Source organism: Ovis canadensis, chromosome 2 (assembly GCF_042477335.2).
Source record: "Ovis canadensis isolate MfBH-ARS-UI-01 breed Bighorn chromosome 2, ARS-UI_OviCan_v2, whole genome shotgun sequence".
Taxonomy (NCBI): domain Eukaryota; kingdom Metazoa; phylum Chordata; class Mammalia; order Artiodactyla; family Bovidae; genus Ovis; species Ovis canadensis.
The window spans coordinates 198588574-198614715 of record NC_091246.1 but is presented as its reverse complement, the minus strand read 5'-3'; the positions used below and the strand labels follow the sequence as shown (position 1 = coordinate 198614715).

The window sequence follows — 26142 nt, the reverse complement described above, 5'->3', positions numbered from 1 at the left end:
AACAGATCTCAGAGAAGACACTTGGGTGTAGTGTGAGAGCCGAAACAGGAAGGCAGAGCATAGCTTTGTTTGACTTCAACCGGAAACACATGTTTGGCGACTCAAAGTTTTCACGGCTCTGTGCCTGGGTATGTCCACAAATGAGTGCCAAAGTGCCACGAATATTGATTCGGGGGTTAAATTTTAGTGAGTAGAAAAATGCACAGATATGAGTCTGCAAATAGAACTATTTCTCTTCTTCTGCTGTGAAAATATGGGTGTCATAGACTAGAACTAAACTTTGGCACAGATCCGTGTTTCCATGCTGAGCTTGTGACTGGTGACTCATCAGTGGCTTTTAGCTTCTCGGTGTTTTCTCCCTAGAATCTGTCCTTCTTCCTGAACCCACCATGTGCACGATGGTCTCAGCTTTCAGAGGTGCTGAGCTGGCAGTTTTCTTCTGTCACCAAAAGAGGTCTCAATGTGGACCAGCTGAACATGCTGGGGGAGAAACTTCTTGGTATGAGCATATTCACTTTTTATGTAACCAACAATCAGAATTCATAAAAAATATCTTGACTTCTCCTTTCCCCCCTTTGCTCTTCATCTTCAAGGTAGGAGAGTGTTAGGAATCTATTGGCTTTTCCAGCTGCCATTTATTATAGCTAAGTGAGAGTGATGCCTCACTTTAGAAGGAGATGCCGACTTGATAGATTTAAATGAATCATTTTCCCATTATCTCATATTATCATTTCTGAGCAAGGCTCCTAAGGGAAAGATTTCTGAGTTATGTAAAATATATTAGTTGTGGCTAAAATAAATTCTTGGAGAAAGGTGAAGTCTGAGAAAGATGAAGTCTGATTAACCTTGGGGAGAAAAAAGTAAGCCCCCAATATTGTAAGAATCAGGCCCTGGGGCCACCTACCCCACAGCACACACCCAGGTCTCTTATGTCAGGTGGCCCAAATGGGAGGAGACACTGTCTACATCAGGGGACACCCATGATCAGCGCCGCCTGATGGGCAGGGTCCAGACCAAGATAGAGAATTCCCTTTCAGTAGCTAACGTCATGGATTTATTAATCTTCTACGCCAAGCAAATCTAAGACCCACCAGTCTCAAGGTCAGATCTTCAATGAATGGGAGTATCTCAACTATTTATTTTTAAACCCACAGGTGGCTTTTTTCCCCAGATTTGCTTTCTGTACAGCAGAGCTGCCTGTCCTGCAGGCATCAGTAGACTTTTCCAAAACTGGATAGCTCTCAGCAGTGTCCTCTCTTGGGCATGTAGCTGTCACACTGGGGGTCTTGTGCAATTTAGTAAAAAGTAAGGAGTCACCTTCTTCCATTTCCTTGTTTGCTGAGAGTTAAGACAGATACCCTTCCTGCCTGTAATGGCTTATCTGACACCGCTCTCTGAAGAGCGGTGTCTGTCTCCCCACTTCTCATGGCTCAGCCGTTTTGGTTTGTGCAGATGATGACCCCTAGTCTTCCTTCCCCTTTCATTTCTCTCACTTGCCTTTTGATTTGCTTCCCTGAGCCTGTGTCCTATTTGGAGGAAGGTTGAGGGAAATACCTAATTAATATCTAAAATAAGCTTATAAAGTTGTGTCAGTTAAATCGATCACCTGCAAGTGATTCTTGGTCTTAGTTTGCACTTGCAAAAAACTCTGCAGGGTCACTGGGAGAGGAGCCTGGTAAGGAAGGAGAGGGAGGAATGGCAAGTGACATTGCACAGGGAGGGACCACCCTAGGCTTCTCCAGAAAGCACAGGCAGTTAGTGTTAGCGATCTGAGACTACTGACTGTGTACATACACCCTGCCTTGGTTGAGTGTTGGCTCTTTGAGAGCAAATACAAGAGCCATCAGCCCAGCCAGAGCTTCAGAATTGATTCAGTTCCTGAAAAACCTTGTTTTTATTTGTTTAGGCCCCAACGCCGGCCCCGATGGTCTGATTCCATGGACAAGGTTCTGTAAGGTGGGTGCTGTCTTGGATTTACGCTCTGAGTACTTTCTGCTCTCTGTAGGGCTCTTGGATCTCTCAACACGGTGCTGGCTATGCCATGCTTGCTTTGGCAGGTTCCTCTAGCCCACGGAACCCCTAGGACAAGTTGTTTACTTTCCTTCAGCGCGAAGGTTAGGCTCCAAGTGTGAGTCTGACAGGAAGCACCTGTCTGTATGATAACATTCTCTCACATCCGAAATGAGTCCTCTGTTTGCTCACACTGGGCCCTGGCTTGGCAGCATGTTAGCCCCGTCCGTGAGTAACGTGTGCTCTGTGCCGGCGTGGACAGCCTGTGGGCCAGATGACCGTCCCCGAGCCTACTCTAGCAGGGGCCCAGTTCAGGGGGGTGATAATCAGACCCTACAAAGGTCACCAGACAGTGCTGACAAGCTCGAGCTACTGGCGTTCAGCAGTGGGAAGCCACTGTGATCACCCAAGAGGTCATGCCCTGGCTGGGTCACTAATGTTTGGAGAGGGAAGCAGAGTCTGGCTCAGGAAGTGGAGAACTGGGTGTCTGAAAGCCGATAAGAAGGGGAGGGACAGCTCTGTAGGAGACAATGCTAACTTTGGCAGCGGGGCGGAGGAGACAGGAGAAGTCAGAGTTTGGGATTTCTTGGTTTCTAATGTGTGCATCTATTTACTTGGCAGGAAAACATAAATGATAAAAATTTTCCATTCTGGCTTTGGATTGAAAGCATCCTTGAGCTCATTAAAAAACACCTGCTTGCTCTCTGGAATGACGGGTAAGGGCCGCAGATAGATGCATTTTTGAAGCATATGTTGAGCACAGCCTCCGTTACTGCAAGGCTGAGATAGTCCTGACAAGACAGACTTCATTATTTGGCGACACTTGTGAGCATCCCACTGAAACAGATGCTTACAGGCCGTCCCTTCAGGGATTCATTAGTAGGCCCTCATAAGATTAAACTTATACTTCCGTAATAGATGTATATGCATTGTTAAATTAATTAATTTTTTATTGAAGGATAATTGCTTTACAGAATTCTGTTTTCTGTCAAACCTCAACATGAATCATCCATGGGTGCACACATATCCCCATTTTCAAAGCTGAGTTTAAAAACCCTGAGTGCCATGCATGCATTCATTGTACAAAAATTTCTTGAGCATCTTCTTTGTTGCCTCCCAGTAAGGAAGAAAAAGCTGTTTTTAACACAGTAAGTTTAAAATGTTAGTCACTCAGTTGTGTCCAACTCTTTATGACCCCATAGACTGTAGCCCACCAGACTCCTCTGTCCTTGGTGTTTCCCAGGAAAGAATACTGGAGTGGGTTGTTATTCCCTCCTCCAGGGGGTCTTTTTGACCCAGGGATCGAATGTGCATCTTCTCCATTGCAGGCAGTTCTTTACCAACTGAGCCACCAGGGAAGCCCAACTCAGTAAATTGTTTCTAATTTATTCCCAGGGTCAGTTGAGATTTCAGCAAAGACTTTAACTTGGTCAGAAGTTAAGAATATGAAAATGGATTGTCTGAGCTTTCCTTTTCACTGTAAAAGATAAATAAATTCAGACATTTTCAATCACCAAGTGAAAATGAAAGGCTCATTACTCCAGAAAGTATTTATTGATCATCTATTGGCACCAGGTTAATGAGCTTTTGGGGGAGTTAAGCATATATACGTATGATTGAAATGATTCCTGAAGTGTCAGTGAAATAGATTTTAAAGCATCTAAAATAGTCAATACATTTTTATCCTGTGTTCTCTTGTCACATTGTGGTCATCTTGGTTGGTAAGTGAGCAGGAAAATTATAGAGTCATGACCGAACCTCAGAGTGCCTCCGTTGATCCCTTTCCGCATGCAGGTGTATCGTGGGCTTTATTAGCAAGGAGCGAGAGCGAGCCCTGCTGAAGGACCAACAGCCCGGGACATTCCTGCTGCGCTTCAGCGAGAGCTGCCGGGAAGGGGCGATCACGTTCACGTGGGTGGAACGGTCCCAGAATGGAGGCGGTAAGCCAGGGTTCCTGCATACACTCCCATTCGACCCACAGGTGCAGGCCCTTCCTCTGCTGCAGATCAGCTCGTACAAATAATGAGCTTGTGACATAAAATTGCAGCTCCTGTACCCTACCCCAGTTGAGCTTCCCTAATAGGATTTATTGCATATCCAAGGGTTTGTGGGACTCTTTGCTTGGAATCTGATGTGCACATAATGGTTGTTTAAAAGACAAGGTCACATTCTTTCCTCTTGTTCAGGTTTGATACTTGTAGGTGAAGAATGTGAGTCACTATGACCGGCAGCTAGTTGTTGGGAGGAAACCCATCGTGTGCAGGCATAAGCTTCCAGACCCACTGAGGGGAATCACATGTGGATGTGCTAGGATGAGGGCTGGTTGTTTAAGGGGGTCCCAGGACTGGTTCTCCACCCTGCCTTCAGACAGAGCAGGTGCACGTTTATCTGGGCTCTATCTTGGGTTTCTATCTGATGCAGTACATCCATGGCAAAACAGTTTCGAAAACCCAAGTATACAAAACAGGTTTCTGGGGAATAAGAAACACGTTTCGGTGGAGATGAAAAAAGGTTAAAGACAAACTGGTGACTTTTCCCTGTTACTTCTAGTTTGCTCTGTTTGAAGGATTGGAGGGAAAACTGAACTATTCCAGTAACTTCTGCTTTCAGTTAGAAGATGCGATAAGATGGGATGCTTTTCTAGTTGTATTTATTTTGTCTTCTGGTGAAAAACAAGAGAGCTGGGATTAGAGCCCAGGGAGGGAGGACAGTAATGGCAGAGCCTGCCTTTTCTGCTTCTCCCCTGGTTGTTCTTTCTGGAACTTGCAGAGAGATGGAGCTAGCAAAGCAGGCAGAGATGCACACCACTGACAACTGGGCAGTCTTAGCAGGGCAGCACCAGCTTTGGTCTGAAGTTCAGGAGCAGAGTCCCTAAAGCACCTGACCTCTGGAATATGAGCCCCAAAGTGAGATCCTGAATCAGTTAGGAAGCAGGAATTCAGTGAAGTCTGGAACTAAGACCAGGAGCAAATTAAAGTTTGGGTGGTTTTGCCTTCAGAATTATAGAAAAAGATAGCATAGGGTCCATTTTTGGTTTGTTTAAAAAGTTTTTCTTGTATTGTCATCGTTTATTTTCATTCTTCAATATGAAAAGAAGTGAGCTTTTCTGTTAACCTAATCTGTGGCTTGAGCCAAGAAGACCCAAGTGGTAATTCGTTATTTTATAGGTGTCTAATAAAATTTTTTTTGACTAGACTTACAAGTCTAAGTAAATAATGACAAATGCAATGTTATTGAGAGTGATGATGGCCTTTGTTTTTCCTGCCTTAATGAAAGGATAATAATTTATTTAGAAATGAATCAGTTACACACACTGTGATGAAACTCCTAGATTATGTTTAGTTCTTACCAGGTTCTGTTAAATCCATAAACTCTGCAGTGTTTTGTCTCTTTCCTCTGTTGTTCTGGGCTATTCCATGGGACTCACTTTGCTTTTCTTCCTTTTAGAACCTTACTTCCATGCGGTTGAACCCTACACAAAGAAAGAACTTTCTGCGGTTACTTTTCCTGACATTATTCGCAATTATAAAGTCATGGCTGCTGAAAATATTCCAGAGAATCCCCTGAAGTTTCTGTATCCAAATATTGATAAAGACCATGCCTTTGGAAAATACTACTCCAGGCCAAAGGAAGGTAAGTGGGGAGAGTGCACAGGAGTTGTCTGCTGAGTCATAGCACAGCCTACTTTTTGCCATGGTTATGTTCTCCCTTCATCTTGTCCAGAGGTTTTCAGACAGGCTTTAATCCCACTCCTCCACACTCCCCTTGCCTTCTTGTAAGTATAGGGCACCGGCATAAACTCTACCAGCCCATCCCTTCCTTTTGAATTGGTAAAAGCAGCCCTTCAAAACATAGTACAGTTGACACATGATACATTGTTTGGCCTGATACAGAGAGTTAGAAAGGAGCAAATGATTTTTGACTTTAGGGGTGCTGGGAAAGTCCATTTCTGGTCTTCTGTGTTTGTTACATTTTTTACTTTCTCCGAGTGGAAGGGATAAAAGGACCTTTGACGGTCACCTGATTTATGTCGTCCCATGCCTGAAATGGAGGAGGCGGAGGCCTAGGTGAAGAGCAGTGGTCCCTGCATGGTGACCCAGTAAGTTACTAGGTCTCCTCCTCACTGAGAGCAGGTCTGGACTCGGCACACAGGTCTTCCACTGCTCAGTGAACATGCCGACAAAGTTAATGGTTTTTCAGGCTCAGTTATTTCAGTATTAACACAATTACTTGGGGAGAAGATGCCCCCAGCTCACCTTGACTGATGTGTCTATGACACCAGCCAGGCCAGGACCATAAACCAGATAAAACTTCTGTAGGACTTCGGGCCTTGGAAAGAAAAGCCTCCCCCATCTTGTCTGTGTTCAGCACAGAAGAACGTACCTCCCCTTTTCTTCTTGTTGTTTCTGCATCCATACCACAATTTCAGGTGACCCAGGCAGGGAATCTTACCTCACTGCCAAGGAAAACAAATCCAGTCTTGATCAAAGAAAAAGTTGATTGCTCTTTTTCTTGCATTTGTTTTTGGCTGTGCTGGGTCTTTGCCGCTGCTCAGGCTTTTCTCCAGTTGCAATGCATGGTCTTCTCATTGTGGTGGCTTCCCTTTCTGCATAGCATGGGCTCTCGGGTGCACGGGCTCAGTCGCTGCGGCTCCCAGGCTCTAGAGCACAGGCTTATTAGTTGTGGCGTGTGGGCTTAGTTGCTGCTCACCATGTGGGATCCTCCTGGTTCAGGGGTCTTTACCCCTGAACCAGCAGGGACGTCCCCATTGATTGTTCTTGTGTGATATCTGCTAATGGGAAGTGTCCACGATGTGTTTGCTTCTAGCCCCAGAGCCTATGGAACTTGATGGCCCTAAAGGAACAGGATACATCAAGACTGAATTGATTTCTGTGTCTGAAGTGTAAGTGAACACAGAAGAGTGACATGCTTAAAACCCTCAAGCCCCCTGTCCTGGCTGGGGCCTGTTGAAGATGCTTGTTCTTTGCTTTTCCATTGTCATTGCTGCTGTCATCATCACAGTTGGACTTGTTGGAGAGATCCTAATTAGAGATCCTTGTGTCACTCCCTGTCAGCGTTTCACTGCCTTTATTAAAAAAAAAAACCCAAACAAGGTTGTATTTAAGGTATATAAGTTCTCCCCAAACTGATATTTTGAAAGAGTGTAAATAAAATGAACAAAAATTGATGAGAGTGGGAAAGCAGTTTTTTTTAATGTAGAAAAGGCCAAAGTAATGAGATACCTTTTTTTTTTTTTTTTTGTCCGCTTGCTTTTATTTTGTTGTTTCATTTTGTAAAAGGTAGAAAAAATTTTGGAAAAGTCATTGTCAGTTATTTGGCCTGCAGCACTGTCTTGGGGTGAATGGATGTAGCCTTCATGTAAAAACCCTCTGGAGCAGCTTTATCTGCATACAAACCTCAAGGTAGGGATGAGGGACTCCCCAGACATTTCCTCTGGCGCTTCTTGGGCCAGGGTAGACGACACGCTGCACACGCTCACACCCAGGTTTACCCAGGCAGAAGCGGTGCAGGACCCAGACTGGCTATTTCTCGCTCACATATCCAGAGTCCAACGTGCTTCATGAGGGGCCGGGCTGGGGACGTGAACCTCTTGAGATCCTTGCTTTTTGAAATGTATCTTACAAGTGCACACATTTCTCTTGAAATAAAAAACTAAAGCGCTGATTCAGTCACAGGCCAGAGATGAAAATGGCCAAGCTGGTGGTACTGCTTTCACAATTTCGATGTCAACATTTCCTGTTTCTTTCTCCCCCATTTTAGTCACCCTTCTCGACTTCAGACCACAGACAACCTTCTTCCCATGTCTCCTGAGGAGTTTGACGAGGTGTCTCGGATGGTGGGCTCTGTAGAATTCGATATGGTGAGTACCATCACGCAGGGATGTTCTCAGTGTTGGCCCTCCGAGGCCAGGAAGGCACTTGGCCAACCCTGGGCCTCTCTGTGAGCTCTCGGAAGGGGCCCAGAAGGATGTTTTCTAGATAAGCTGTGACAACTTGGAGCCTGCTGTGTTTAAACAAGCTACATTGTCACCAAGATCTTTATTTCTGGAATTCCGCACCTTCCCCAAAATAATATTTCAAACATTTAAAAATTCACCCTCTGCTTTTTAAAGTTATCCACGTAGAAATCTCATATATAAAGGAACTAAGATTTTCCTGATAAGAAAATGTTTTCCTTTGGCCTGTTGTTTCAGCCCTGTGTCTGAGTGAAGAGGTGTTATTTTTAGGAAGGGAGGAGACTAACGCTTGGTAGTTGCAATCTTTGTAGAGACTTGGTGAGCCACAACGAAACACTTTCACCTGCTTTATGTTTGAGAGCTAACTTGTGCCGCTCACACCTGGAGCTGTGAAGGGCTTGTCAAGAGTAAAAAGTTCAAGGAATGAAATACAGTCATGAATACTGTGAGTGAAATCCTGCCATGAGGGTCAATATAAGGATAAGGACTGGGCTGGCCACCAAAAGAGTGATTCTTTTTTTGGGAGAATGTTTTTCAGAGTGTCAAAGAGTATTGTCTGCCTGAAATCTGAAATCTTTCCTCTTAAAAATTTTATTTTTTTATTGGCTGGATGTTTTCTGATGCTGTTTAATTTTAAGCTCTTTTCCACATGAAGCTATTCCAGTTCATTTTTAAAAATTTTCTTAATTGAAAAAAAAATCTCTCTGAGTCATCCCCAGTCTGTCTTTATCGCTGTGTGCCTGGCCCAGGGGTGGGGGCTTTGGGGGGTGGTGAGGGGGAGGGTGGTCCTGGCACAGACTGCATTAAGCGGAGGAGGGAGCAGATGCTGGTTGAGAGGGCGCTATCTTTCGACGTTCAGGGTCACACATCCTTGAGTTCAGGGAATGCATTTGTGTGTCACCAGTAGTATCTGTTTAGACTCAAGTTTCTGGCATGTCACCTTATTCTTTTCCCTCACCTGCAGAAGTACGGGCTAAAATCTTTCGAGACTCTGCTTTCTTACACCCTCCTGATTGTTGAGGCTGAAGAAAATTACTTGGAAAAATGCTTAGGTAGTGTAATAGCAAAATAGTTATATTGGCAAGTGAAAAACGGAACTTTTACATGTATAACGTTGCATTCTCTGTTGGAATGTAGCTCCCCACTCTGCTCTGAAGTGCTCTGTGAGCCCAGCACAAACCTGGAATAACTGTAAAGCCTTGTTCAGAAATTGTAAGACCAATGGACAGAACCTAACAACCGCGTGTTTGTTTGTTGTTCCCGAGCAGGTTGCATCATCATCACTATTAATAGGTGACACTTGTTAAGCTCTTACTGTGTACCGGGCATGCTACTGGTAGTAACTTAGTCCTCATACCGATATTCTGACTTAGATATTATTATTTTTCCCATTTTATAGATGTAGACAAAAAATTTTTACAAAATTAATAAATTTGCCTAAGATCAGGTAGTCAGTAAATGAGGGAATGAATATTTGAATCCCCCTGGGCTGCCTCTGGACTGCATGTTCTTGTCTACTCTCCTGAGACCCCCCTCACCTAGAAAGCTCGTCTCTGATTCATTTAAAACCTTCACCCCAGGGAAGCTGTTGGCACTTGACACTGAGTGTGTGCTGTTCTGGTTTATTAAGATGAAGGCAGCATAACCTTTGGGGGAGAGGCTTGTGTTTGTTATTTGGAAATCTGAACTCCACCTCTGTCACACCGTTATCCCCTGTGACCTTGAGAAAATAAGATGGATTAGTCCCCTCCATCTGTGCATGCAGCATGACTGCTTTCTCTGTGCTTCTCTGTGCCCTGGGAATAACAACAGTGGGAGCTATTTACTTTAAATAAATACTAGGAAATGGCTTTATGGCTCTGGATCCCCACTTCCCCTGCCCAGGAGCCATCCATTCTATTCCAGGTGATTTTATTCACTTCATTTGTAGAATAAAATCTATTTTTGCACATACGCACACATGCAAATCTCCGGATTAAACCCATGGAAGATTTAAGAGCTAAAACAGGCTCTAATATGGGCACAGCACTGGTGAGACAAAATAACAGTTGGATTCTGTCTCCGAATTGGCTGGACTCCACCTTGTCTGTCCCAAATTGTCCTCCACCATGGCCCGATTTCCTTCTAGCGTCCAGTCTTGGAGTTAGTGCGTATGCTCTGAAATAGACCTTTCATGGAGCTGGCTGGTGTTTGGGTGTGTCTGGGGGTTGTCTCTCTGGAGCAGCAGGCACTGGAGCTGATGCCTGGTGCCGCTCCGGAGCCGGAGGACTACAGCCTCCTGAGACAGAGCACCAGTGTTCTCTGTAGCCTGACTGCAGTATTTGTTTAGTCTGGCTTTCCTGTACAGTAAACTTTTTCCGTGAGGACTACATGAGAACCAGGCTCCTCTCCTGGAGGCCTTTGGGCAGTGCTGATATTGGTAGGAACATTTATTAATTGTCTGCTATTTTCCATCGACTACACTAAGCATTCTTCCGGGCTTCCCTGGTGGCTCAGATGGTAAAGAATCCACCTGCAATGCAACAGATGCTGGTTTGATACCTGGGTTGGGAAGATTCCCTGGAGAAGGGATAGACTACCCATTCCAGTATTCTTGGGCTTTCCTGGTGGCTCAGCTGGTAAAGAATCTGCCTACAAAGCGGGAGACCTGGGTTCGATCCCTGGGTTGGGAAGATCCCCTGGAGGAGGACATGGCAACCCACTCCAGTATTCTTGCCTGGAGAATCCCCGTGGACAGAGGAGCCTGGTGGGCTACAGCTCATGGGATTACAAAGAGTCAGACATGACTAAGCACATAGCACATACTAAGTATTCTACATATGCTGTATAATTTAACCCTTTCAACAACAAGTCTGTTAGGGACTGTTTGTCTTCTTCAAATAGATGAGGAGCTTGGGATTTAGAGGTTAAGGAACATGGCTTGATCACACAGCTAGTAAGACACAGTAACAGGATTTGAATCCTTGCTCACTTGCTTTCTCTCTCTCTGTCTCTCCAAAGACCACCATCTACATATTTTCACTCTCAGCCAGACTGAAACATAGGGGCAAAACCTTCATTGTGCTTTTCAATCCAAAAATATTTTCCTAGGAACCCACTATATACCACCCACTATTGACTGCTTGGGATTAAAAAAGGACTCAGTTTTCAAGAGGCATGGAGTCTAGAGCTGTGTTGCTGTTGGTGTTTTGCGGGGGGGGGGGGGGGGGGGGCGGTGAATGATTCCCTGGGTGGGGCTGTCCTGTGCATTGCAGAATGGATAGCAGCATCCGTAGCCTTTCCTCACTAGATGCCGCTAGCCCACACCCCCACACCCAGTCATGCCAATGCAGAATGTCTCCAGGTGTTGCTGGAGGACAGAATCACCCCTGGTTGAGAGCACCTGGAATAAGGGGAGGGCCCAGCTTAGACGTGAGGGGGGATGTTTGTTTCAGGCTGTGTACTGTGGATGAGCAGTTCTGGGTCTATGAACGGCCCTATTGGAGGCAGCTGGGCCAGAGGCATGGCTGGGGGAGTTCCTAAGCCTTCTGCTTGTCTAGCCAGTACCTGAAACTCCTTCATCTGTTATTCCTAGTGAGTGGCCTTTAAGGAAAATTCGTCATTTTCCCCAGGTCCGTCTCTCCCTCTGGCGTGCAGCTCAGCACTGCCTCACCCTTGTTTTGCATGAGCAGATTTGCCACATTGCTCAGTCCCCAGACTTGCCCAACAGCAGAAAGCTTTATACAGCCTGGATGAATTGACAGAATTAAGCCGGTAGGCTGCAGAGTAATAATCCATCAGCTTAGGTGGTATAAAAGGTCTCGATTAGGCTAGGAAAACGGATAGCACATGCTGCAGGCCCTCTAATCCCATGGTGGTTTTTTGCTGGGGGATGTCTTTCTACTGCAGGACACATAAGGAATGTTAGCTATGAGTCTGCGTTTTACAGGACCAGTGTAGTAATATCACTACATTTTCTCTCTTACAGATGAATGCGGTCTAGAGCATGAATTTTCTCTTCTCTGGAGACATTTTTCCTTCCCACCTGTGATTCCCTTCTGCTACTGTGTTCCTTCACATCCTGTGTTTCTAGGGAAACTAAAGAAAGGCCAACAGATTTGCTGCAACCTGTTGATAGCAAGTGGATTTTTCCCTAACTCAGAAACATCTGTTACTCTGAAGGGCTTCATGCATCTTATTGAAGGTAAAAATGAAAGGCCTTCTCCACATAGAGGGTTTTACAGATGAAAAACATCCTGGTACACCAAAATCATCAGGACTAGAATGAGAGTACTTTAGGAAAGGTGAGACATTTAGCAGCACGTAGCAGAAGCTATGCAGTCAGGGCCTATTACAGGTGGTTGGATAGATCATATGGTTATTCTTATTTGTTCTGCTTTACATATAGCCTCAAGTTTGCCAGTGGCTTGCCTGTGAAATAGTGCAAAGCTGTCCTGTATCTGGGCAGAGGATAAAAGTTATGTGTGTTATTATATTTTCCACACTGGCCATTGAAAACTAGAGAGAGATTCTCTCTCGGAAGAATTAGCTTTTGTTACGGCTTTATGATGCTGGCTAATATCAACAGAAGGAAGTAAACTTTCCAAATTCATGAGTAGTATCTTCCATTTCAGCTTTAATACCAAAGTTGAATATATTCTGCCTTCATCATGAAATTGAAGTTAGTAAATCAAACTGTCTTCATAGTTCTATCAAGGTAGCCAAACTATTAACAGCTCTCTTAAGGCAAATCCTATTATTTTTTCAAAAAGTTGAAATTAATTGTAGATGTCAACAAACTCAGAAATTTAATGCATGTTTCATAAGTGAGTTCACTTGTCTTTATTGTTTAGTCAAAATTTTCAAATCGAGAAGAAAAAATAGTAACTGACAAATCATTAAGAAGTGGAGATTATGAGAATCCAATAATTTGAAAACTCATCCTGTGTAACTGCATTGAGAATTGCGTAATTTTCACTGGCAAATGTGTTTCTCTCACAAATACATTACAGATGGTGCCACTCTCTCTCTTGTGCTTTTTCTAGACCTGTTTTGGACTGCATGATGTTTTGTGAAGTGTTGTGTTACTTACCTTGCCCCTTCCCTAGCACTGACATACACAGAAGTGGTTTAGGGAGTGGGTTTGATAGAGGTCTTCTAGATAACTTACACAAACAGCTGTCTGCAGCTGAATCATATTTTTCTGCTATCGCCACCACAATCATATTTTTATGTAAATACGGTTATTTCTCTGGTAGGGATAAAGTTTTCTTGAGGTCTATTTTAAAGTTAAAGCTAAAGTATGTGTATTACATTAAATATAATATGCACATGGTACTTTCTTTTATTAAACACAAATTAAAACCTCCTCTCAGTTTTTACATAAGATGATTGACATGAACCTGATTGAGTTTGCATTGACTTTTTAAATTAAAATGATAAAGGAACAAAGACAGCAGTTTAAAAAGGTGTTTCTAATTCATGCTATTTAGCTATTTGGTATATTTTTGTCCTCTAAAAATGCTTTGGCATAGTTTCATTTTCCTGCACGTCCAGAGATTTTGTTTACTTTTTAAAAGTATTAAACTTATAGTCTGTTATAAATAATATTTGGTGTAAAGATTTTAAACATTCCTGGCATTGTGTGTAGGTTTGATGTTTTTCTCATCATATGTTTAAACATAAAAATGTCACTCCTTATTTTTAAATAAGATCAATATCGTTTTCCTAAGTGTTGCCTTCTCTTACCCTGATTAAGGTAGGTGAGTGGAGGAGATGAGAGAAGAAACATTACTGAGAGAAGTCATAAAGAGTACCATAAATAAACAAATGAAAATCCTTTGGTCTTGGTGACCACCACAGCTGCCTCCAAGTGCAGAAATAATTTGGTATTTTAAAATGAATTTCAATACTGCTATAATGTGTTTTTAATTTTAAAATACATGTAAAATGTGACTATGGTCTCCATAGCAGCATCTAAAACCTATACCTCCTTGATGAGGTGAGATATTACTTCCTGAGAAGTTACTGCACCCACATGAAAAGCTGGGATTTGTTTTTTTTTTTTTCTCCAAAGATGCTCTAAGCCAGAAAGCTGTGATCCTCTTAAAAGGCATTGAGTGCTGGGGGAAAAAATAGTATAATAGAAGAATCACTAGGTTAGATGTAAATTGGCGGGTTAGATTCAACCGTTTGAGCTAACAGGGAATGGTGGTATAAGCTCGAATTCCGGCCTCATAGCAAATATGACCATTCTCATCTCCCTGTCTGAAGTACTTATATCTAGGAAATATCAAGTTTTTTCATAACAAACATCAAGAGTATATTTCTCCAGGGAATGAAGTACAACAGATAAATGCCCTGCCTGGCTGGTTATGTTTGTATTTCTTTGTATTTGATCATTGTAAGAAGTCAGTAGATCCTGGTAAAGGGATGTTTGTGTGTTTTAAGAGTATTTCTGGTACGGTGTTTTATAAGCACAGAAACTTTATGTACCACTTAGGACAAATTTCTCCCTTTTCAGGAAAGTGTTTTCTGAAGTGGCAGTAAATAGCATTAAATGAAGGAAGTCTATTTGCTGTCTGTAAGCTGAAATGGAATATTAAGTCTTAATTGAACAAAGTACTCCTTTCACATCTGACTATCCCGAGAAAAAACCAGAAATGGTTTTGAAAGTTCTGGTACTTTCGGATGTTGTGCCCAGAGTAAGGGGTGTTTATTGAGTGGCTTCTGCTTAGTAAGATTCATTTATTAGTTCACCAGATATATGTTCAGCACCTGCTATGGGCTAGGCACTATACTAGATGTTTGGAAAACTAAGTTGGCAGAGTAAAACAGACACAGATCTCTGGTTTTGTGGAACTTAAGATGGTCTGAGATACTGGATCGTATGTCTAGTACAAACATCTTACCTATTAAAACTTAAGAAAGCTTTTGTGAAGCAAACATAGCCAAAAGCTATGAATAATTTAAAGGTTATACAAAAATATACATAATTTCAAAGTAATGGCATTCATCCAAGAAAGGGTGAGTGGAGATTTTGGATGTCTCTTCCAGTTGTAAAATGTCAGTAATATAGACAAACTGACTGCTACAGCAAAGCAGATTACTTTGTGACAAACAACTTTGACTGTTGAAAATGGACAGCCATGGCATTTGTGGTGTTTATGTACCTTCTTTGTGGTTAGAAGACCATGTGACCCTGAACCAGGGTTTTCTGGCTCTGGGAGTGAATGCCATTCCATACATGCATGGACCAGGTGGGGGCTGCCACTACCAGCTGGTCCTGCTTAGACCCCAGTGTGGCAGCACTGAGTTCAGTTCCCCCAACAGACATCAAGACATTTGTGAAAATACCCTCTCTTTTCATTGAAAGAGGTTCAAACCCTCCTAGTGAAAGATTTCAGTGTAGCAAATATTTACTGAGCACCTCCTGTGAAAGGACAGTGTTAGCTTCTAAGAGGACTAGAAACATGCCTGTGCGTCTTCTCACCGTCAGGGATGAACTGCTTACAGAATTTTCATCCTAATCGTTGCAGTAACCCTACTGCAGTAGTTTCTGCAGTAACTACTACTGGCATGGTACCTGGGTCCATAGGAGGCATGAAAAATGCCTAGACGTAGTTCCTATGTTCAGTGGAGTTCCCAACCCAGTGATGTAAGAGAAAACCTTTTTTTTTAAAGAATCATTTTTGTTTTTTTGATACATGTATTTATTAAGCTGTAAAAAGCAACACTACCTGATTTCAGTTAAAATAAATATTTTTCAATTTCAGAATACTTACAACTTATAGTTTTTAGATTAGATTCACTTTGGGAGGTTCTGGAAGCAAATACATTCATAGCTGTACAATCCCCAGAAAGAATCTAAATCCAGCATCAGGTCATTCAGTTCCTGCCAGGCAGATAAGAGCATCAAATGGTCAATAGCTGATCCAGTTCTGCAGCTGAAGGGCAGGATGGGCAGCAGTGGGGTACAGCACATTACACTCAGATATGAGATTAGAACAGAGACCAGCAAAAACAACAGTGTATACAAAGCTTTAAAGAAACACCACCATATAGAGCTCTGTGGTACCGAAAAAGCACATGTGATCCTAAAGCCAGAATAAAAAGATCTTTGGAGCATAGTGATGGCAGCAGTTAACAGTACAATTAAAAGCATTTAAGTCAAATGTGTTCATTATTATTACCAGCCAATAGCAAATAGCCAGAGCAAGACCCAGCCTACAGTCATAAATAACATCATGTGTAAATAAGGGCACATTTAACTAAACAACAAAGATTACACAGAATAGTTTTGATCTGAGAAAAGAGGAAAACGCTTTGTTCCCAAGTAACAGAACAAAAGTTCTCAAAATCATTGGCAGTCTTCAAGTCATGTAACTGAACTATCTTAATGTTTCATTTAAATCACACAGAGCAGGCTGCTGTTGGAGCAATTATTTCAAATAATTTCAATTACAGAGTGTCTACCCCATGATATCTTTGGGAATAATGCTGTTCCTCTGCAGCATTTTACAAATACTACCTGTCTACATGTCTGATAGACCCATGGGGCAGGAACGCCCACCCACCATACTCCACACAGAAGCTCAGACTTGAGAATGGCTTCGTGCCTGATGCAGCTCCGTTAAGGAACACCCGCCATGTTCCACCTACCGAGGTGCTGCCTAGGCAATAAGGGATAATAGCAGAAGTTACTGATTTAGACTGGGAGCAGTAATTGAAACACTTGGAGGCTGCTGGAGTGGGATAGGAGCCACTGGGCATGATAAAGCCTGGAAGCAGCAGTGTGTGCTGACAGAAAGGGGAAGAAAAAGGAATTTGTTATATTAACATTACAGCCAGCATTCATGTAGCTGAGGCTTCTGCTCATTTCACTAAATACAGCTTCAGAGAAGTCCATTTGTGTGTGTGTGTGTGTTTAATTTCAGAAATCCTCATTAACATACCCTTTTATACCTCTGAGGTATGACAGGATAATGTATATGTGCAATTCCTCCCCAAGACAAATAATGGATTTTGATTTAAAATGAAATAGCCTTTTCTTATTATTAAACTGTAAAGTCCACCAAAAATATACAGTAGAAAGTCAGGAGAAAATAGGAATAATCTACTGATCCCCTAAACAGAACAGATACCGTGATGCAGACTTTTAATGACAGGTTTTAAAACAAATGTTATTTGTAGCAGTTCCCATACCTTCATAATAACTTTGGTAGCTTAGAGCATGTCTGAATTTATCCTGAAAGCTGAAAAATATCTTCTTAAAGAGCTGTCGGAGCACATTCCTTCCTTTTATTGGCTGACGAATTGGAATAATTTGTATTTAGCTTACTAATCTGTCTCTGGTTCATCTCCCATAGACAAATGGCATAGTTACAGCTTGGATGCCAGAAACAGGAGGCATTTTCTGTTTTATTGTGGAAAAATGAAAACTGCATAGTATGCCAGCACCCACTTTCCCAGCTAAAGGAAAGAGGCAAAGAGCTGAATGTCTGGGAAAAGAAGCTCGTCTAAGGGGATATAGAAAAAGGAGATTCTTTCCAAAATATTTTAACTACATTCACACATAACGTTTTGGTCACCAAACATACCTTAAACAGATTCCCTGATAAAGTCTAATTAGAATTGGGCTATCCTACTAACAGTTGTTAACTATTATAATTTTTAGAGTCACATCATGAAGCTAGGGTGATGGGAGACATTTTAAACACATAACCATAAGTACATATAGTTGTTCACTCAAACTAAATCTGTATTTGAAGTCATGAAAATTACACTGTCTTGCCTAAAGGTAGCCTTGACCCATTTGGACAGACTGTACAATAGAGTTTAATTTATAAATGCATATCAGCAGATCATCACCATAAACTGTAAAATTCACAAAATACACAAAAATCATGAAGACCACACAGTAAAGCGAGCATTGGTAAATGTATCTTTTACATCAAATTATACAATGCACGAGGTAAATATTGCTCACATTATGGAGGGAGATTGTTTTATTTCTATTTTTTCCCAAAGAGATCAGATTTGTCCTGTGTGCACAATGAAGAAACTCCAGTAACACTGAAATGACCAATGTTGTAAAATATACATCACTACCAGATAGGAATACACACGTTCTTCATAATCATTTTCCACAATTACATAGGTAAGTGATTTAAATCTTGGGCTTAAGACTATTATAACAGTCCATCGAGATTCTTATGGACCGTTTGATTCTCCTTTCCGTTGTCGGAATCTCCTTGAGGCGTGTACTGGACTTGGTATTCCTGCAGGATTTTAAATACGTCATGGTGCCCAAAGTGCAGTGCTTCGTCCATGGGAGTGTTATTCCACCTAAACAGGTAGCACAGCATAGACAGGGTCATTAGAGAATTTCTGTACAAAGATGATAATCTTAGATTTTAAATGCAGGTTAAAGGGCCATTCAAATTTAGCTATTTACACAGTATTACAAGTAATATTGAAAAAAATGCAGAAAGAGATTTATAATCCAAAAAGTGATCTCAGAGCAAGTTGGGATATGGGGAGGAAGAGAAAAACCATCTTCTGCAAAAGGGTTTTGTTCATAGTGTTTATGGAGGGGAAATTCTAGTGTTGACAGGTAGGAGAGATTCCTCTACTATTCCTGAATTTCACCTTCATGAAAAGCCTACTCAGCTGTGTTTATCACCCTAGCCTTTGATAGAAAATTTGTGTTCCTGTCAATGTAAAATCACAGTGAATCTCCACAAAGTCTGGAAATAACCATAGTCTTATTAGAGCTCAAATAGACATTGGAGGAACAAGACTGGCCTCAGAGGAGCTGACATTTTCATCATCTCTGGTAAGGATGGGACTTTAGGGACTCAACTGGACCCACTCCACAACCAGAAGAGCTCCTCTTTCCACAGGAAGTGTGCTCTGGGCTGTGCTCTTCAGCGTCCTGCAGATGAAGACTACTGAAGAGGAGCGAAGGGCTGCCAGCAGTGGTCCATCAGCTAATTTGCCTTTTGGAAGAGCAGTCAACCCTGCATAACTGTGACAACCCAAGTAAATGACAGAGCATGATAACTACCTCCCTAGTTCCTCACAAACATACTAAGTTTCTCTTCCATCCTCTCCCTACTATTATGTCACTTTGCTTCTCCGTGGCTGGTAGGCTCTCTGATTCCATTTTTTCACATGCTACTCTCACAAGCTTCTGCTTTTCCTTCTTTCTTTGTTCTTAACCTTTTACCTTCTCAGTGGGGTCCCAATGTGGAACTAAAACTGTTTTAAGTACTCTCATTTAAAAATATTTTTGAATAGTTTGAGAGTCTGTTCTTAACTTTTAAAATCAGGTAAGTAACCTTTTATATGTAAGTAACATTTAACACAAACGTGCTTCTCAAAAAACTGCTGAATTAAGTTGCCTTTTACTTCTACGTTAGCCCTCATTAAATTAGGGAGTCAGTGACCTGAAACAGGGTGATGGGGTAACTTCAGTCATTTACAGTATATAATTACCTGTCTTTCTTGGAAAACTATTACCTCTTTTTTTTTTAATGACTCTTGTTTTCGATGAAATAATGCAAAATATCAACTCTATACACTAAATTTGCTCAAGCCTGTTTTACCAATTTGAGGTGATACTGATTCTATGAAATAGAGAAACAAAGATGTGTTCATCTAGCTTACATTCTCAAAACGTTGAATAACCAGTTACCACGTTTGTTACTGAGCTAACTTTTGCCTCTCAGATGGGTGCTTCTACTTTCACATTCCTAGAGGTTGATTTAGGGCAAAAACCAAAACAAAACATTTTGATTCTTAAACATGCAAAGCATAGTAAATATTTCCAGCCTGAGCCTATGTTAAACAGTGTTTTACTTGGGATTATAAATACTGGGGGCAAGGAGAAAACACCCTCTTCAGTTCCTTGCTCTGAAGAAAGAGCTTGTGTGGACATTACATTTGGGGATAAATGGGAGAACTGTCTCCCGAACATGAGGTTTTAGAATATTACCAATAAAGATCATGACTTTAGGTAATCAGAGCATTACCACACTTACCAAATTGCTAACAGTTCTCAGACACTGATGTCATAACTTGCCTGCATTTCCTGCACGCTGAGCTAATAAAACCCAAACCACTGATTTGAAAAATAGTAAAACCTTACTGAAACAGAAAGATCTAATAGCTTGAAAATAATCAACTTGCTCCACAAAGTTACTTCATATAGTCCTCAAAGATCTAATCCAAACTCCTAATCACACGTATCAAACCTCTCCCACCAAATATTTTTTTCCATTCTTCTAAGCCTTTATTCTCCTTACTCACTGACTCACCCAGTTATGTAACTCGTTATATAACATGCCAGTGCATTAGTGCAGGATTTACTTCAAGCGTGTGTATATACCTAAGCTGCATTCTTAACCCTCTCCTGACCATCCACCTTGTGAACAGGACTTACTGCAGGATGAATGTCAAGTTGCTATGTGGACCAGGAAGAAGAAGAGTGGAACAGAACATACCCAGGCTAATCTCTCCACTCCAGATAGACTGCCCCTCTCTTCTTTCTGTGCCCTCAAATCTCATCTCTTCCCCAAAGCAATGGTTAAAATTCAGCTTCCATGAAGCTTTGTAAAACTGACTCCAACCAAATCCAGGAATTTCAACAAACTCCAATAGAGTTCTGGAACAGTAATTTCCTTACACATTTTAATATATCCCTGCAATGTTTATCTTGTCTGCCTGGGGTAGTCAAAAGCCTCACGAGAACAAAATTCCTATTTTAACAAACACCAAGACTTGTTTTCTCACACAATATACTCACTGACAGACTAACCAAGATAATTCTAAGAGAACTCCCTTAGGTAAACAAGAGGATCTAGGGGAATGATCTACTGAATAAAAACAAGGTTTTGTTTGTTGCCTTTATAAGGCTTCAAAGCAAGTTCATCTCCAACATACACAATGTGGATTTAATACACCCATCATTTAACTATTATAGCCCTGTATGGTAAAAAGCCTGGCCTGCCAATGTTAGAAAGTAACACGAGGGCTCACCTGTCCTTGGGGAAAGGATTTACTTTGCAGGCTTCCAGCAGAAATTTAACAACTTCAACATGACCTACAGCCAAAGTAAAACAAGCAGGTTTTAGTGTTAAGTAGAAATTACATTTGAAAAAACAAACAAAAAAAAAAGTGGCTCATATATTACCCTCTGCAGCAGCTACGTGGAGTGCAGTTCTAGAATCATAGTCTCGCTGTTCCATGTCCATGGCTGACAAAGCAAACCTGAAAATTCGTAAGCATAGCTGTTCGTTATATTAATTCGCCTCTGTAGCATTTCCTCCATCAGTTCAACCGAAGGTCCTGTGAGAAAGGTGTCATCCTTCACTAGGCTCACTAATGGAGACCCTGTTCAACTAGTACATGATGCCTTAGGCAAATGCCACTTCACCGCTCTTCTTTAGCTTTTGCTCCTTTTGGGTAAGAGGAAACACTGGCCATCTCAGGTTTACAGTCCTCTGTGACCTTTCCAGCCTGGGGATCTGCAGATCATCAAGTGTTCCTATTTGCCCACCTCCCTCACCTCCAAAGATGGAGAGTGTGGGTAGATGGAGATTGAGAAGATACTGTCCAATTCCAGTAAAACACTAATACCAATTGGCCAGACTGGTTGAACAGTTACCACTTGGGAAAACAGAGGACTGGGCTTTTGTAGGAAGTGGAAAAAGAAAGACTACAGCAAGACTAAGGCATTGGAAGGGGAAACTTAATATAACTTTGGATTATTTTTATTAGAGGGAAATGTAAGTGAAACTTCACTTAGCTTCAAAATGGCCCTCTCCCAAGAAGCAATTTCATAAACATCTGTAAACCATATGCTATTCTGTCGACATACCTTCGAAGTGCAGACACATCTCCAGTATATGCAGCAAACAAAAGGTTTATCACTGACTTTACCTGTGAAGAAAAGAGAGTTCAGGCATCCAGAGAAAAATCAATACGTAGAATGCACAACTGTCACCAGTAAGTGATTTCCACGTGCTTTGAACACTTCAGTGGGGTTACACACACACATTTATCACAAGGATACTGCTGTAAGCAAAAGGCATATGTGTGTTATTTTTCTTCTTTCATAGAGGATTATGGGGGGAAATCCAACATTAAAGATACATGAGGGAAAGAATGGAATGCTATCATTGGCACAAAAGAATGGAAACTTGTGACCTGGAAAACACACAGTTGGGACAACTGAAAACTGGAACCTTTTTCATTTAGTATATCTCAGTGCTGGGAGCTGACTTGTATACTCATAAAATTCCTATCACATCATTGCTAAAAACTAACTCATGCTATATAAATGTCTAATTGCTGCCAACAATCCGTGTCCTCACCAATCACTGGTTTCTTTGGAAATCTTCAGAGACAACATTTGGTATTAATCATCTCAAACTGTAAGAAAAGCACTTCCCTGGAAAGGTAGTATTCAGTTCAATGCCCAGGCAGTACAAATGGGGGCAGGGTGGCATTCCCAAAGCCTGTGACTCTGCCTCAGCCCAAAAAGTGGGTAAATTCCCAGAATACTAAGTCACTGACATGGAGTGCTTCTAGACATCAAAGTGTATCTTCTTTTAATATCCACTTTCTTGTCATTAATTAAGGGAAAGGCTAGTTACCCTAAAAGGCCATTGGATTTTGGTCTCTTTCATAAAGACTATCCAACACTGTTTTTGAGAAACCTAACTACTGACATACACTGTTTGTAAATAGTTCATAAATCCCCACTTTTGTCTTACTTTCAACTTCAACATTCATACAGATGATCCAACTGACACTGGACTCAATGGTAGAAAACAGTTGACCTGTTGGAATGGGAAGTAACTCAGTGATCCCATACCCTGGGAGCTGTGTTTTCTAGATTTTAACCTGGACAGGCCACCTTTCCACTACAGCTTCCCTTTCCCACAACCTGTGAACTCTTAAACTGGAACGAACTATCGCAGGACTTCTCTAATTCAGCATTTTCAAAACGTTTTCTAATAGAAACTAGTCCAAAGGTACCATGAAAAAAAGGGTTCCATGGTTAGCTATTTTCTTAAAATACTAAATTCCTTCTTAGAGATTCATGTGCATATCAAAAGCTCTGTAAAGTTCTGCAGAACAGGAACTTATCCAGCTAAGCACACCCCACCTATAAATTTTACTAGTGAAAGTGAAGTTGCTTAATCGTGTCCGACTCTTTGCGACCCGTGGACTGTAGCCCACCATGCTGCTCTGTCCATGGGATTCTCCAGGCAAGAATACTGGAGTGGGTTGCCATTTCCTTCTCCAGGGGATCTTCCCTACCCAGGGATCGAACCCAGGTCTCCCACATTGCAGGCAGACACTTTAACCTCTGCACCACCAAATTTTACCAGTAGTTACTGTTATTAAAATCACTCCAGAAAACCTTACTCTAACTCTTTCAGTCTATTTGCTTCCCTTCCAGCTACTCTTTACTACTCCTACCCAGCTTGCACTATGTCAACCTACTTTCAAGTCCAGAATGGTTTTCAAATGTGTGTGTGTGAGAGGGGATGGAGAGAGGATAGGAGTTTAACACAATCACCCAGAAGGTTTTGAAAGTATATGTAAGCATCTCTCCTCCTATTGCAATCTTGCTATCCCCACACCTCAATTTGATATAATTTGAAAGAAGTTTCCAGGTGATTCTGATATGCACTCCTATGGGTTATGAACCACTGTTCCAGGTGCCCGTCTTTCTTAATTGGATCAATTTTTAATTTTCAATTCCCTCGTGCTCTTGGGCCCACAGAAAAACATGATGGACTATTACAAATGATTCTCCATCATTTCCAACCAGTCTTTTATCGCTGCTTGACCATTTCTTCCCCCTTATTGGTTTCCTTTCGTACTTTCTTCAGATCTTTAATATCAATGGTGACCCCATAACAGATGACCCTAGCCACAACTTTATTAAAGACGATAAATTTTCACCTCTCCTTCCTCTGTTGTGCAAAATATTGGCTTAGAGTATCTATGCTCTCTTCTGTCCCTCCTTCACTGGTCCCCTTATCTTTGCCTTAATCAGACACAACCATCCTATTTTGAAAAACCAATACACAAAGCCACTGTTACCTCCTCTCAGTGCATATTTTCTGAAAGTATATTTTTAATTCCCTGCAAATTACCTTCACACCCACTATTCCCTCTTAGTAGTACTCTCAAGCTTTAGCAGCCTCCCTCAGCCTGGATTCTTTCTGATCTCTCCAACATGCCCCGCCCGCACTCCTTGTCTTCCATCAGGCTGATTACCAGGTTCTCCCCTATGCTGGCCGCTCTGCAGTCATTTCCCACTTTTCACTGCCTGGTAACACTCCAAAAGTGGTCTCCACCTTCTTGTTTTTCACTGTAATTTCCCTCAAATGTGTTTCATATATCCCTCTGGGCAGAATGACTTCCCAGTCTGCATCTTTAATCTTTGCTCTCAAACCTGAATTCTAGAGCTCCACTTGCTTGTCATGCTGTCATTTCAAACTCAAAAACAACTAACCTGTCTGCATCCCTGATGACTCCTTACCTGGCCTCCACGTCCATATCCATCTGTCTACTTGACATTGCCTCTAGGATGTTTAATACGCATCTCAGACATCAGCTCAAGATAGAATTTGATTTCCACCACCTTCCCTCACCTCAAGTCAGCTTCTCTTCCTGAGTCCCTTAGATGACACTATGATTCACCTAGTTGCTCAGGCCAAAACCAGTCATGATTCAGGGCTGCTGCACTGGATAGCATGCACTGAGCCTCCCACAGGCACACCTGGCCAAGCAGGGGTACTCAGCCTGTGCTCTTCTCCCCCAGCTGTGGGGCCCAGTGCCCAGATATGTCTATGGGAGGAAGGGAGCCCTCCTCAAACAAATGTGCTGAGGGGTCTGCACAAGAGGCAGAACTAGCTTTCTCTAACTTCCACAAACCAACCACATAAACTCTGTGGGTATTCCTGGATTCCACTTCACATAACCCATACCTCGCTCAAATAATTTTGCTCCACCTCCAAACTATATCTGGACTCCCACCACCTCCATTACTATCACCCTAGGCTCTGAGTCACCACCTTCTCTCACCTGGAGGACTGCCTCCTAACTGTTTCCACGTGTTCAACTTGGTTGCCACAGGGATCTTCTGAAAGCACACATGGCACTCCCAGTGACTTTCTATCAAACCGAGAATAAAATCCAAACTCTCTAGCATGGCTTTCAGGACACTAAATGCCCTACTCCCTGGTTACACTGTGCATCTCGTTCCCTACAGCGCTGCCCCTTGCAGCTGTCTCCAGCCAGGTGGTGGTCTTGCTGGTCCTAGGGGTGCTCAGGCCTACACGTGCAGTGCTGCCGTCGGGGACACTCCTTCCCCAGGTGGTGAGAAGGCTCCACTCCTCACTTATAACTCAGGTTTCTACTCAAATGGTATCTCCACCCACCCTAAAACACTGCCCTCTTTTTCATCACTCCTATCCCTTACCTCACTTCTCTCTTCAGAGTACTTTCTCTCTCTCTCACACACAGAGGTTTCTTGTCTCCCTCACTAAACAAAAGGTCCATCTGGGCAGAGACCCTGTATTTTCCCTTCCTCATTATAGCCCAGTGCCTATTACACATAAGTACTCATTTGACTCAAATCAACACACTGTGTGAGTTAAATTACCCAATGCTAAATGTCAATTGTATTTCAATTTAAAGCGTTGACCGACTAAATTAATATTCTCTCCCAAGGCAAATACTCAAATTGCTACCACCATTTTGATTAAATTGTAATCATTATTGGTTCTTCTACCTCCTTGACTTCTACTTCTTAAATATCAGTACATTTATTTGGACTTCCCTAGTGGCTCAGATGGTAAAGCATCTGTCTACAATGCGGGAAACCCGGGTTCGATCCCTGGGTCCGGAAGATCCCCTGGAGAAGGAAATGGCAACCCCCTCCAGTACTATTGCCTGGAAAATCCCATGGATGGAGAAGCCTGGTAGGGTACAGTCCATGGGGTCACAAAGAGTCGGACACGACTGAGCGATTTCACTTCAACTGGTGCCTCTGCTTCTAGTCCTTCTTTCGCCCTCCGAAACTTTCACACATATGTCTAATCATCTTCTCAAAACACTGCTGTGATCATTAAATGTTTCTCAGCAAGGGA

General features: G+C 42.2%; 2 protein-coding genes across 5 annotated transcripts in view; one reads left to right on the top strand and one right to left on the bottom strand.

Moving 5' to 3' along the window:
- The window catches only part of STAT1 (signal transducer and activator of transcription 1), a 43022-nt gene extending 30032 nt beyond the window's left edge, over positions 1 to 12990 (top strand). For both annotated transcript variants that reach the window (XM_069577886.1, XM_069577887.1), the window contains 8 exons: positions 364 to 499; positions 1907 to 1956; positions 2632 to 2726; positions 3805 to 3950; positions 5458 to 5643; positions 6838 to 6913; positions 7792 to 7891; positions 11955 to 12990. In XM_069577886.1, coding sequence (XP_069433987.1) covers positions 364 to 499; positions 1907 to 1956; positions 2632 to 2726; positions 3805 to 3950; positions 5458 to 5643; positions 6838 to 6913; positions 7792 to 7891; positions 11955 to 11969 — 804 coding nt within the window. In that variant the 3' untranslated portion in view covers positions 11970 to 12990. The remainder of the gene's footprint in view (positions 1 to 363; positions 500 to 1906; positions 1957 to 2631; positions 2727 to 3804; positions 3951 to 5457; positions 5644 to 6837; positions 6914 to 7791; positions 7892 to 11954) is intronic.
- A 2664-nt stretch (positions 12991 to 15654) lies between these two features.
- GLS (glutaminase) overlaps positions 15655 to 26142 on the bottom strand; it is a 90121-nt gene continuing 79633 nt past the window's right edge. For all 3 annotated transcript variants that reach the window (XM_069577892.1, XM_069577896.1, XM_069577895.1), the window contains 4 exons: positions 21849 to 21910; positions 21162 to 21238; positions 21008 to 21071; positions 15655 to 18313 (listed from right to left, as the gene is read on the bottom strand). In XM_069577892.1, the coding sequence (XP_069433993.1) occupies positions 18157 to 18313; positions 21008 to 21071; positions 21162 to 21238; positions 21849 to 21910 (360 nt within the window). In that variant the 3' untranslated portion in view covers positions 15655 to 18156. The remainder of the gene's footprint in view (positions 18314 to 21007; positions 21072 to 21161; positions 21239 to 21848; positions 21911 to 26142) is intronic.